The sequence below is a fragment of the Mauremys reevesii genome, linkage group 3 (assembly GCF_016161935.1).
Source record: "Mauremys reevesii isolate NIE-2019 linkage group 3, ASM1616193v1, whole genome shotgun sequence".
NCBI lineage: Eukaryota > Metazoa > Chordata > Testudines > Geoemydidae > Mauremys > Mauremys reevesii.
The window spans coordinates 73,533,627-73,546,023 of record NC_052625.1 but is presented as its reverse complement, the minus strand read 5'-3'; the positions used below and the strand labels follow the sequence as shown (position 1 = coordinate 73,546,023).

Below are 12,397 nucleotides of genomic sequence, written 5' to 3'. Positions count from 1 at the left end.
GTTAGAGAGACAAAGTGGCTGAAGTAATATCTTTTATTGAACCAATTTCTGTTGGTGAAAGAGACAAGCTTTCGAGTGTCACAGAGCTCTTCCTCAGGTCTGGGAAAGGCACTCAAGAGTATCACAGCTAAATACCAGGTGGAACTAGGGTGACCATTTGTCCCGATTTTATAGGAACAGTCCCGATTTTTGGGTCTTTTTCTTCTATAGGCTCCTGTTACCCCCGACCCGCTGTCCCGATTTTTCCCACTTGCTGTCTGGTCACCCTCGGTGGAACAGATTGTTACGGAATTAACACATGTTGCAAGAGACCATTCAAGGAGGGTCTCAGTAAAGATACTGGATTTATGGCTGATTACAACAATCTGTATTCCACTAACCTTCCTTTGTCCTATGATTGCAGAGGTGTTAACTGGGACCAGCCGGGCTACAACAACACTGCAAAGAAATATGCAAAGTAGCTGTGTATCAGCCATTGCATGTGTCTGGATTTACTTCACCCTCAAGCCTGAAGGAACTGCCATGGTTGCTTCTGATTGGAGTCTGATATTGGGGGAATGCAGATTTTGAATATCCCCAAAATCAGGAATATTTTGATTTGAGATTTGCATTATCTCATAATAAGGATGAGTCAATTTGTGAAATTTGAATCCAAAGCTGGGGGGCATTTAAAACACCCCAAAATTCAGGTGTGTTCATATACAAGGCTTTGATTTGGGCCCAGCTCTTGGCAACAGTTTTGCCTTTTTGTGACTCTAGCACTATGTACTGAATTCTAAACATTCACAATATGTAGGTCTTTTGTCTTTTTTAGCAAGCTGTTTTTATGCTTCAGTATTAAACACAAGATCTTAGCAGGGTTTCACAAGAGAAATAGTTAAATAAAACCTTGTGCATGAATAAGGCACTAGTAAACGTTTGCAGCAAACAACAATTACAGTCTATATTCTTTAAGAATAAAACTGATCTCTTTAGAAAAGCCTTTGTAATATGACAGAGTTACCAATGCCAGTTAGAAGGGAGTTAGAAAAAGTGCATCTTCTGGATCCTGTTTGAGAGGTCTGTGAGAAACTACTACATGCAAATTCCTATAGGAGTTTGAAAACATGCCATGCAGTGGTGGTGCTCTACAGAGCTAAAGCAAAAGGAAACAGTGGTTCTGATCTCAAATGAACCAGTGCAAATTCACTTTAATGGAGTTGCTTCATATTTACTTTGGCGTAACTGAGATCAGAACCTGGTCCACTGCATTTGATCTATTTGAACTATAATAGTACCAACCCAGAAAGAATGATTGGTTATTATCCCCTTTGATGCGTTCTAAAAACTAATAAGATTTCTTTTAAACTCCGTATCCTCTTTTTTAAATCCAAGGATGCACTTTATCTTTTGGCTAACATACCATACAAAAGCCTTCTGCACTTCTTTGGAGCTGCTGTCATTTGAAACAGCTATATTAAAATCATTAGTACATATTTTATACCAAATGAAATTTGTGCCTGCCAGTCTAATTGTAGAATGGCTGACTACCTTTTACTGATAAAAGTTATTTAAAAATAAACCCTTCTGTTCATAAGTCAGATGGTTCATAAAAACACAGTATATTTTTTTGAAAAAACAAAACCCTGTACTTTGATGTATTAGTTCTACTCTGGATGACTGAAGTACACAAATTTGTTCTTCCAGCCCATGGGAATCCACTTATACCATAATGGACCAGTAAGCAATTGTGACTACTGATCCAAAAAAAATCTATCAGATAAAACTACTGTATCTATGTCATTCATTTGGTATCAGAATTATAAGGTCAGTGGCAACCCAGAATCACTTTCTCCTTTGACAAAGATTTGCTCCGTTGACATTTTCCATTATCTGTATAAAACATACTAAAAATTCAATGCATTCCTAGTATCAACTATGCAAGGAAGGCAAATATATCAGTGGTTACTATTTTTTATCTTTTTATGTGCTACTGCTAGCAGAAGCTATAACTGCAAACTCTGGAATTTTTGGCTCTTCTGCCTTTATGCAAGGACTTAATATTAAGTTTATCCCAAGACACATGATTGAAAGATATTCACCGCTAGAGCTTCTCTTGGTCCTTCAGTGAAATTTTGCAAATAAACGGATCTGATTTGAAAACTGATCTTCAACTTTGAATATACTGGATGAAATTCATTGCTGGTGTAATTGCTGAAGTCAGTGAGGCATGGAGGTACACCAGAAATGAATCTATCCCAATTTTGTTTGTTTGTTCATTTGTTCATTTTGTTTTTAAATTAACAAAACAAAGTTTGCCAGGTACAGAATCAACTAGAACAAAACTGAAAATTTTCACTAAAATTATTGTACAGCTTTACATAGCCCTTCACCTTTTTCAAAAAGTAGCATTTAAGGGTTTTGGTTTTTTTTCCCAAACAATGATGCTACACAAAATTGCTGCCTCACTCTTGAGAAATACTTCAAACTGGGAAAATCATATTGTACAGCTGACAAGAAAATCATATTGTACAGCCCTGGATCTTTATAATAGATTTTTATAATAAAACATCCTCAGAATCCAGGAATTTCAAAATTAAAGAGACATTGGTATAACAAGGAATAACCATTGATGGTAGAGGGAATTAAAATTAATATTTTTTTTGAAGCGTGTTAGGTAAGAGGTTTGGGGGGAGAGGTTATAGTGAAAGTTGTTTGGACAAAAGAAAATGTATATTGTTATTAGAAGATGACAAGGAAGCTGACGGCTAGCTTTAATACATTTTGAGGATGGTGTGAAAATGTAATTAGATATTGATATCAAACTATCTGTTCAAAACTATCAAAATCTGCTTGGATGGCCATATACTTGGAGGAAATGATTTACATAGGAGAATACTTGCTTAAACTTGTATCTTTTGCATGGAGAAAGTCTGCCCTCCATTATGTATCAATAGCAGCTGATCTTAGAATGACATTTCATAGCTCAGATTTCGGTTCTCCCTAACCAGGATTGGAGGTACGAAAAATTCTAAAACTGAAGGAGAGGAATCAAAGTATGCTTTTAAATTCAAATGTGAAAAATCAATGTTGAAGCATAAATGACATTCAATGTCAGAAGTAACAAATTTAAAAGTTGTAAATAATTCAATATAGAGAGTATAGTTTAGAGAACATTTTACATAAGTGTGCTTTTTCCTAAAAAAAAATAAAAATAAAAATAAAAAAAATTGTTTTTTGCCTTTTTTAAGTCTTATCTGTAAATATGAAATAGGGTTACAGCAGCCCCGATGTATTTCTTCATTCATCATACAGTAAAATAGTCTTTTTAATTCATGGCAGTCTTATTTGCCACTGCTTTGTTAAGTTTGTAGTTTAAGCAGTTTGGGATTTTTGTTGGTTGCAAACTTTTGGCATAGTGTGAATACCAGTCCCTTTCAAACACGGCTTTAAGTTGCTTAACGATGCTTGTGTTGTTCCCCACGTCTGCTTGGTTGATAACGAGGCCAGCTCCTGCATTTTGAGTAAAATCATTTCCCACCCAGTCAAAATTACCTATAAATAAATGAAAAGAATATATAATGAGACTGCAACATAAAAAAAGCCAATTTCTCAAGGGCAATCCAACAGAATGCAGTATTTCTTCCCACCCCAACCCCCCACTCTTTAGAACAATTGCAGGAATATATGTATTTTCTATGACAGCTCAGGAAAAAATTACTTATCTAAAGTACATTGCAATTCATTTCTGCATTTTTGTCACCTTTGCTCTGTCTGAAAGCCAAAACAGGTATTTTACTGTTCTCAAGACCGAAGTCCCTCTCCCCTGACAGAGATTCCACAACCTGGGCAATTTGTTCCAGTGTTTAATTACCCTGACAGTTAGGAATTCCAAAGCAGACTGTCAAGATTTACAAAGGGATCTCACAAAACTAACACTTCCTTATTCACTTTCTCAACACCATTCAAGATTTTATGGACCTTTATCAGATCCCCCCTTAGTCGTCTGTTTTCCAGTTAAGAATTACTTAACCGTTCTGGATTTAATGATCTTGAATTATTTTGTATCAGCTGCAAACTTTGCCACATCACTGTTAGACCATTCTTCCAGATCATTTCTGAATATGTTGAACAGCACTGGTCCCAAAACAGATCGCTGGGGGGACACTACTCTATACCTCCCTCCATTCTGACAACTGACCGTTTATTCCTGTTATTTGTTTCTTGTCTTTTAACCAGTTACCGAACCATGATCTTCTTTATCCCATGACTGCTTACTTTGCTTAAGGGCCTTTGGTGAGGGACCTTGCCAAAGGCTCTCTTAAAGTTCAGGTACACTATATTCACTGGAGCACCCTTGTCCACATGTTTGTTGATCCCCTCAAAGAATTCTGATACATGTGTGAGGCATGATTTCTCTTTACAAAAGCTGTGTTGACTCTTCTCCAAGAAATCATGTTCATCTATGTGTTTGATAATTATGTTCTTTACAATAGTGTCAATCAATTTGCCTTGTACTGAAGTTAGGCTTATCAGCCTGTAACTACCAGGATTGTATCTAGAGTCCTTTTAATAAATTCATCTTACATTAGCTATCCTCCAGTCATCTGGTACAGAAGCTGATTTAAGTGATAGGTTACATACCACAGTTAGTAGTTCTGCGATTTCATATTTGAGTTCTTTCAGAACCCTTGGGTGAATACCATCTGGTCCTGGTGATTTATTACTGTTTAATTTATCAATTTGTTCCAAATCTCCTCTACTGACACCTCAGTATGGGACAGTTCCTCAGATCTGTCACCTGAAAAGAATGTCTCAGGTGTGGGAATCTCCCTCACATCCTCTACAGAAAAGACTGATGCAAAGAATTAATTTAGCTCCTCCACAATGGCCTTATGTTTCTTGAGTGCTCCTTCAGCAACTCAATCATCCAGTGGCCCCACTGATTGTTTGGCAGGCTTTCTGCTACTGCTGTGCTTTAAAAAATCCTTTCATTGCATAGAAGAGTCAGTGATTAGCATTTATCTTTCCTGTGTGTGAGTGCACATATGCTGTGCCTGAATTCGGGATAAATTAATGTCAGACTATGCCAGTACATCTAATCCTTAACTGCACAATCAACCTTCATTTGTTTAAAGTCAATGAAAGAACAAAAGTAGCATGATCATCTCTGTGATTATGTGCTGTTAATTGGTTCAAGTAAGACTTGATTTTTATCACCATGATTTACTATCTATACTGTTTGAAAACCATTATATTATTATTCATTCTCGGTGTAGAACCAAGTACTGGGCTATGTTCTCTACAAACAGGTAGGAAGACAGTGTCCATATCTGAATAGCCTAAAATCTAAGAAGACAACAGACAGAAGAGGAAGATGAGGGGAAGGCAAACTCTTGAAAAGCAATGTAGCTGAAGGATGTTAAACATACATCTTGGTTCATTATTTCTGTATATTTTGTTTATCATTTTGTATATGTTAAGGGAGTGGAGATGGATGGAGTGAAGATTTGGGATTTGGGGGGAGGGTCCAGGGATTGGAGGGAGGAGCAGAGGGAGTCCAGAGAGAGGAGAGGAGGGAGAGGAGAGATAGGCTGGGCTGGTTAGCTGCAGTGGTCTATCCAATCCTAGATATCCTTTCAATGATGATCAGAGGGAAGATGCAGAGATTTTGAAGTAGAGAATTTTTGAATAAGGAATAACAGAGAATTTCTTCTTAGATTCCTTCTTCTCCTCTTATCCTCATGTTAGAGATGAAGCATGATGATTTATTTTCCCATTCTTTTCTTACTTCTTTTTTTCTTTTTGCTTTTTTACTGCAAATGGATGCAATGTTGTGTTAATGGATGGGTTGGTTGGAAGAGTGGGGAGTGAAAGAGGGTGAAAGAAGAAAGAGAGAGTAAAAGAGAAAGACCATGTTGTATAGGACCTTCAGTTGCATGGGGTCCAATTGTGCATGGATTGATATGAGCCAATGCTGATGGTCAGAGTCATGCAGTCAGAGAAATCATCAGAGTTATGATTTTGAAGAGTTATTTTTCAGTTTTAAGAAAGGAGTAAGAAAGAAGAGAAAGGGTAAAAGGAGATCAAGGGGAGAGATGAAGAGGACAAGAGAGCATAAGGATGACAGAGAGTGTTGGATGAATGAGGCAATGGGTGTATTTTGCTGATGTTTTTATTTACAACAACAATTTTGTGAGAGATAGGTGAAGATACAGTGAAGAAACACAGACAGAAACAGATGAGAAGAGATTTATGAAATGTTGAATTTATGATGAATTTATGAACAACATCAGTTCTTTTGACCCTCAGCTATGGTCTTGTAACTGTGGCAATGTTAAAGAAGGCACACTACACACTGGTCCAAATCTTCAATTCAGTGTAGAGTCCAAGCAAATGGGTTGTATGCTCAGGCTTTCTCAAGGGCGGAGAGAGATCGAATAGGAGAAGCCTCAGCACTGTGTCTGCTCACATGTGTGCTGTATCTCTCTCCATTACCTCCCTCCATCCCTGGTCCACCCCCACCACACAGGTCCCACCACCCCCTGCCCAGTGAAGTGAACCCCCAGCTGTGCAGTTCTGATCCTAGTGAATGTGAAGTGAGGATGAGAAATGAGATTTGCCTTTTTGAGGACTAGGGACTACTTGTATATGAACAGACACACTTTGGACACAGGTACACAAACAACACTAACTGAAAAAAAAACTGTCAAAATAAATAAAACAAACTGTCAAAAACAAAAAAAAAAAAACAAAAAAAAGGAAAAAATTTAGGTTAAAAAAAAAAAAAAAAAAAATCATCAAAATAATTGACAGTTTTTTTTTTTTTATTTTTATTTAATTTTAGAACCCATCACCAAAAACCCATCACCAACATACTGAAGTGCTGTATGTGAGGAAAAAAAAAAATTGAAAAAAATTAAAAAATTAATTTTATTTTTTAAATCAGCCTTATCACATCAACAGGTCACCTCTAACCCATACCTAACTTTTAAAAAAAGCTAAAAAAAAAAAAAAAAAAAAAAATGAAAATGTAAATAAAAATAATGGGAATGAGCTCTGGAAAGAGGTATAAGATGGTAGATCAGGCCCTTCTATTCACCCTTATTGTAATACAAGAACAAGGGGACAGACAATTAAACTGAAAGTCAGAAAACTTACAACTACTAAAAGGATATACTTTTTTCACAAAACACATAAGTAATCTGTCACATCAATCATCAAAGATGTGGGGCCAAAAAAAAAGCCAAAAAAAGAACAAAAAAAAAGAAAATGATGATATATGATAAAAAAAAATAAAAAGTTTAAAGGATAAAAGGTAAAAAAAAAAAAAAAAAAGTGTTTTATATAAATTATAAAATTTCTGATGATTGATTTAATGGGTATTTCAAAGAATCTTTCCCAAAGGGAAGAGGGAGGGGAGCTCAGTGTGGTTTTTGCATTTGACTGCTAAACTCAGGGGTTGTGAGTCAATCCTTGAGAGGCCACTTAGGGGGAGGGGGGGCAAAAAATTGGTCCTGCTATTGAAGGCAGGGGGCTGGACTCAATGACCTTTCAAGGTCCCTTCCAGTTCTAGGAGATTGGTATATCTCCAATTATCATCTTTTATTACCTATTGTTCCATGAATGTCTATTGCGGGGTTTTCCAATCCTTCCCCTTAAGTATGAGCATCTGGTATTGGCCACTGCCAGAGTTCATAGGATACTGGACTAGATGGACCGCTGCTTGGTTTGGGTATGGCAATTGTATGTATTTATGACGCAGAGATGTGTATCCTTAGGAAGGGACTTAACAGGCAAGGCCCTGCATCAAGTCTGGCCCAGGCAGGATTTTGGATGTTAAGCTAGGCCAAATCAGTTGATGCTGAGCTTCAGGAGATGAGTCAACTAGTAACTGCCTGAATGAGAAAGAAACTTCACTGATCTACCCCTTTCTCAGTTCAGATACTTGAGCTGTGCTCTGCATTTTTAGGCAGTGAGGAAACTGCCTATGAATTAAAAAGTAATAGATTTTCACTCATGAGACTATAATAAATCCAAGAATGAAAATTTCCATCCTAAATAGGTTATCGTGCTTGCTTTTGCTTCAAGTTTCCAAAGGGTAGTTTTACTACTCCATTTAACAATTTTATTTAAAATGAATGTTTACACTTAGCTGTATACAGACATTGTTTAAATATGCACTTACCCTATGGACAATGCTTTCAGATTATGAACCAAAACATGTACAGTACAATGCAGGTATTCTGAAATCAAGCACTACAGTATGCAGGCTGTGTCCCTGGGGTAAATTGCAAAGGATGACTAGAGTGTAGGGTGACCAGATGACCCGATTTTATAGGGACAGTCCTGTTTTTGGGGGCTTTTTCTTATACAGGCACCTATTACGCCCCACCCCCATCCCAATTTTTTACACTTGCTGTCTGGTCACCCTAGCAGAGTGGCAGCTTGTCTTATACTTATGAAGATACCCCAAACATAGTGATGACATGGCAAATTGTGAGGCTAGTCAGTCTTCATAGAAATTAGAGATTGACAAGATCTAATAGATCACCCAATCTATTCCCAAACCAATGCAGGACTGTTCCATGAAATATATTCTATAGTTGCTTTTTCAGTCTACTCTTAATAATTTAAAACACTACCACTTCCCTTGGGAAACAATCCATTGGAAGGAAGGAATTCAACTCCTCTACCACAACACTGACAAACAGCTTTGTATTGAAAATAGGAATTTTCCACTATGTCCAATCTTCAAAGACACAAAGGCCTGGTCTACACTACGCGTTTAAACCGGTTTTAGGAGCGTTAAACCGATTTAACGCCACACCCGTCCACACTAAGAGGCCCTTTATATCGATATAAAGGGCTCTTTAAACCGGTTTCTGCACTCCTCCCTAACGAGAGGAGTAGCGCTAATATCAGTATTACCATATCGGATTAGGGTTAGTGTGGCCGCAAATCGACAGTATTGGCCTCCGGGCGGTATCCCACAGTGCACCACTGACTGCTCTGGACAGCAATCTGAACTCGGATGCAGTGGCCAGGTAGACAGGAAAAGCCCCGCGAAGTTTTGAATATCATTTCCTGTTTGCCCAGCGTGGAGCTCCGATCAGCCCGGGTGGCGATGCAGTCCGAAATCAAAATCCAAAAAGAGCTCCAGCATGGACTGTACGGATATGATCACTGTATGGGCAGGCAAATCTGTTCTATCAGAGCTCCGTTACAGAAGACGAAATTCCAAAGCATTTTAAAAAAATCTCCAGACAGAGGCCACAGCAGGGACTCAGCACACTGCTGCGTGACAAACGTAACGGAAAGCCAAAGAATCAAATGGACGCTCATGGAGGGAGGGAGGGGGGACTGAGGACTCAAGCTATCCCACAGTTCCTGCAGTCTCCGAAAAGCATTTGCATTCTTGGCTGAGCTCCCAATGCCTGTAGTGTCAAACACATTGTCCGCGGTGGTTCAGGGCATAGCTCGTCAATTTACGCCCCCCCCCCAGAAGTAAAAGGGAAAAAAATCCTCTCTTGACTCTTTTAAATGTCACCCTATGTTTACTGAATGCTGCTGATAGACGCGATGCTGCAGCAGTGAACTGCAGCATCCTCGCCCCCACTCCTTGGTGGCTGATGGTACAATATGACTGGTAACCGTCCTCATCATCAGCCTTGTGGCAGATGGTGCTGCACAATAGGACTGGTACCCGTCCTCATCATCAGCCCGTGAGTGCTCCTGGCTGGCCTCCGGTGAGGTCGGCCGGGGGTGCCTGGGTAAAAAACTCCTGATCATTCCCAGTAGATGGTACAGAACGGCTGGTAACCATCTTCATCATAGCAACAGGGGGCTGAGCTCCATCAGCCCCCGCCCTTCATGTGTAAAGAAAAGATTCTGTACTGCCTGGACTATCATAGCAGCGGGATGCTGGGCTCCTCTCCCCCACACTGCTTAATGTCCTGTCTGGACTATCATAGCAGCTGGAGGCTGCCTTCCCCTCATTTTATCTCAGTAACAAGTCACTGTTTCTTATTCCTGCATTCTTTATTACTTCATCACACAAATGTGGGACACTGCAACGGTAGCCCAGGAAGGCTGGGGAGGAGGGAATCAACAGGTGGGGTTGTTGCAGAGGCACCCCCTGTGAATGGCATGCAGCTCATCATTTCTGCGGGATCTGACACGGAGCAGCTGTGCTCTCTGGTTCTCTGATACACTGGTTCTCTAGTACACTTGCCCCATATTCTAGGCAGGACTGATTCTATTTTTAGGTACCATAAAGGAGGGATTGACTCGGGGAGTCATTCCCATTTTTGTCTTTTGCGCCCCCGGCCGATCTCAGCCAGGGGCACCTATGACAGCAGCAGATGGTACAGCACAGAAGGACTGGTAACCGTCATCTCATTGCCAATTTATAATGGTATGGTAGATGGTACAGAACGGCTGATAACCATCTCTGCTATCATGCAAAAGCAAATGAATGCTGCTGTGTAGCGCTGCTGAATCGCCTCTGTCAGTGGCATCTAGTATGGTGACAGTGACAAAAGGCAAAACAGGCTCTGTGGTTGCCATGCTAATGGCGTCTGCCAGGGCAATCCAGGGAAAAAGGGCGTGAAATGATTGTCTGCCGTTGCTTTCCCAGAGGAAGGAGTGACTGACGACATTTACCCAGAACCACCCGCGACAATGATTTTTGCCCCATCAGGCACTGGGATCTCAACCCAGAATTCCAAGGGACGGGGGAGACTGCGGGAACTATGGGATAGCTACGGAATAGCTACCCACAGTGCAACGCTCCAGAAATCGATGCTAGCCTCGGACCGTGGACGCACACCACCGAATTAATGTGCTTAGTGTGGCCGCGTGCACTCAATTTTATACAATCTGTTTTACTAAACCGGTTTATGTAAAATCGGAATAATCCCGTAGTGTAGACGTACCCTGAAAGGGGTTTTTAGGTACTTAATACCCTGCTTACAATCAGTTGTTATTTTAGACTTTGGGCTGAATGTACTCATCAGAACTGACTGGGATGTGGGTTTACTTACCAATATAAGCAGCTCCATCAGTCACCATATATTTATTCCGGTTTAATTTGGGAAGGGAAGTATTCTTTTGTTCTTTGAGAAAGCAAGCATTCTCCTCTTCAAGATCAAAAAATTTCTGCAGTCAAGAAAAAAGACAATCAGGTTAATGAAAGTTCCTCTCCACAACTTTGCCGAAGAAACAGAAAAATTACAACCCACCCCCTATTTTAAACTGAGAATGAGTTAGTATTATACAACAACTAATTTCGATTTATAGGAGATTGTTTCATTCTTGTAAAACTCTACACCGTATTTTATACCCAGACTGTTGTTCTCAATACCACATACATCTTGGTAGCCAGTAGAAAAATTAACATATACAAAATGTGTGGCTACGTTATAATAGCAGCAATGCAATGGCATGTAAAAAAGGCAATACAATGAACACAAAATCCATCCTTTTCTACAAGATGAGAGTCAGAAATTTGTTTAATTCTCATTTCCTCATTCATCAAGGGGCACTGGAATTTGAAGTCAGCCTCAGGATACAGATTGTCAGGCATTCCAATAAACTGAATTAATATTTTTATCTTATATGTTTCATAGTTTATAATAGGCAATGTGCCCATCTCAGTAATTTCTTAAGATTAAGTCTGTAATTTGCAGAGGTCAAACTTTCCATATAACAAGAAAAAAACACATTAATTTTACAATAAGGGAGAATGTTTGAAAGGGTTAGTTTTATGGAAGTACCACAAGTGCTTTCTATTTTAATCTAGCTGAATATCAAACATAATGAAATCTGCAATACTATATCGGATGCATTATTTGTGTTTCATAAAGTAAAACTGGCCCAAAACTCCAAAAGCAGCCTAAGGGAAAAGGACCATTACACACAGGAAATAACTCCTGTTTGGGCTGGAATTTTAAATGAAGCTTCTTAAACATTTAAAAAACCTTATTTACTTTATATACAACAATAATTTAGTTATATATTATAAAAGACTTATAGAAAGAGACCTTCTAAAAATGTTAAAATGTATTACCGGCATGCAAAACCTTAAATTAGAGTGAATAAATGAAGACTTGGCACACCACTTCTGAAAGGTTGCAGACCCCTGCTCTAAAGGGTTAAGAAGCTCACATAACCTAGCTGACACCTGACCAGAAGGACCAATAAGAAGACAAGATACTTTCAAAGAGGGAGGAAGGAAAAAGTCTTTTGTCTGTTCTGTGTGTGCTTTTGCCAAAGTCAGAGATCCAGAAAAAAATCCATCTAACCCTTGTTTAAATTAGTGAGTATTTAGATAAGAATGTGGTAGATTTCTTTATTTTTCATGTTGTCATTTCTTTTGCAAACATAGAGGGAGAATCAAATTGGGTTTTTGTGTAAC

At 39.0% G+C, this 12,397-nt stretch overlaps 1 protein-coding gene across 9 annotated transcripts in view; it reads right to left on the bottom strand.

The window, feature by feature from the left end:
• Positions 1-232: 232 nt before the first annotated feature.
• The window catches only part of PLD5 (phospholipase D family member 5), a 262,504-nt gene continuing 250,339 nt past the window's right edge, over positions 233-12,397 (bottom strand). For all 9 annotated transcript variants that reach the window (XM_039531261.1, XM_039531269.1, XM_039531260.1 and 6 more), the window contains 2 exons: positions 11,025-11,139; positions 233-3,534 (listed from right to left, as the gene is read on the bottom strand). In XM_039531261.1, the coding sequence (XP_039387195.1) occupies positions 3,308-3,534; positions 11,025-11,139 (342 nt within the window). In that variant the 3' untranslated portion in view covers positions 233-3,307. The remainder of the gene's footprint in view (positions 3,535-11,024; positions 11,140-12,397) is intronic.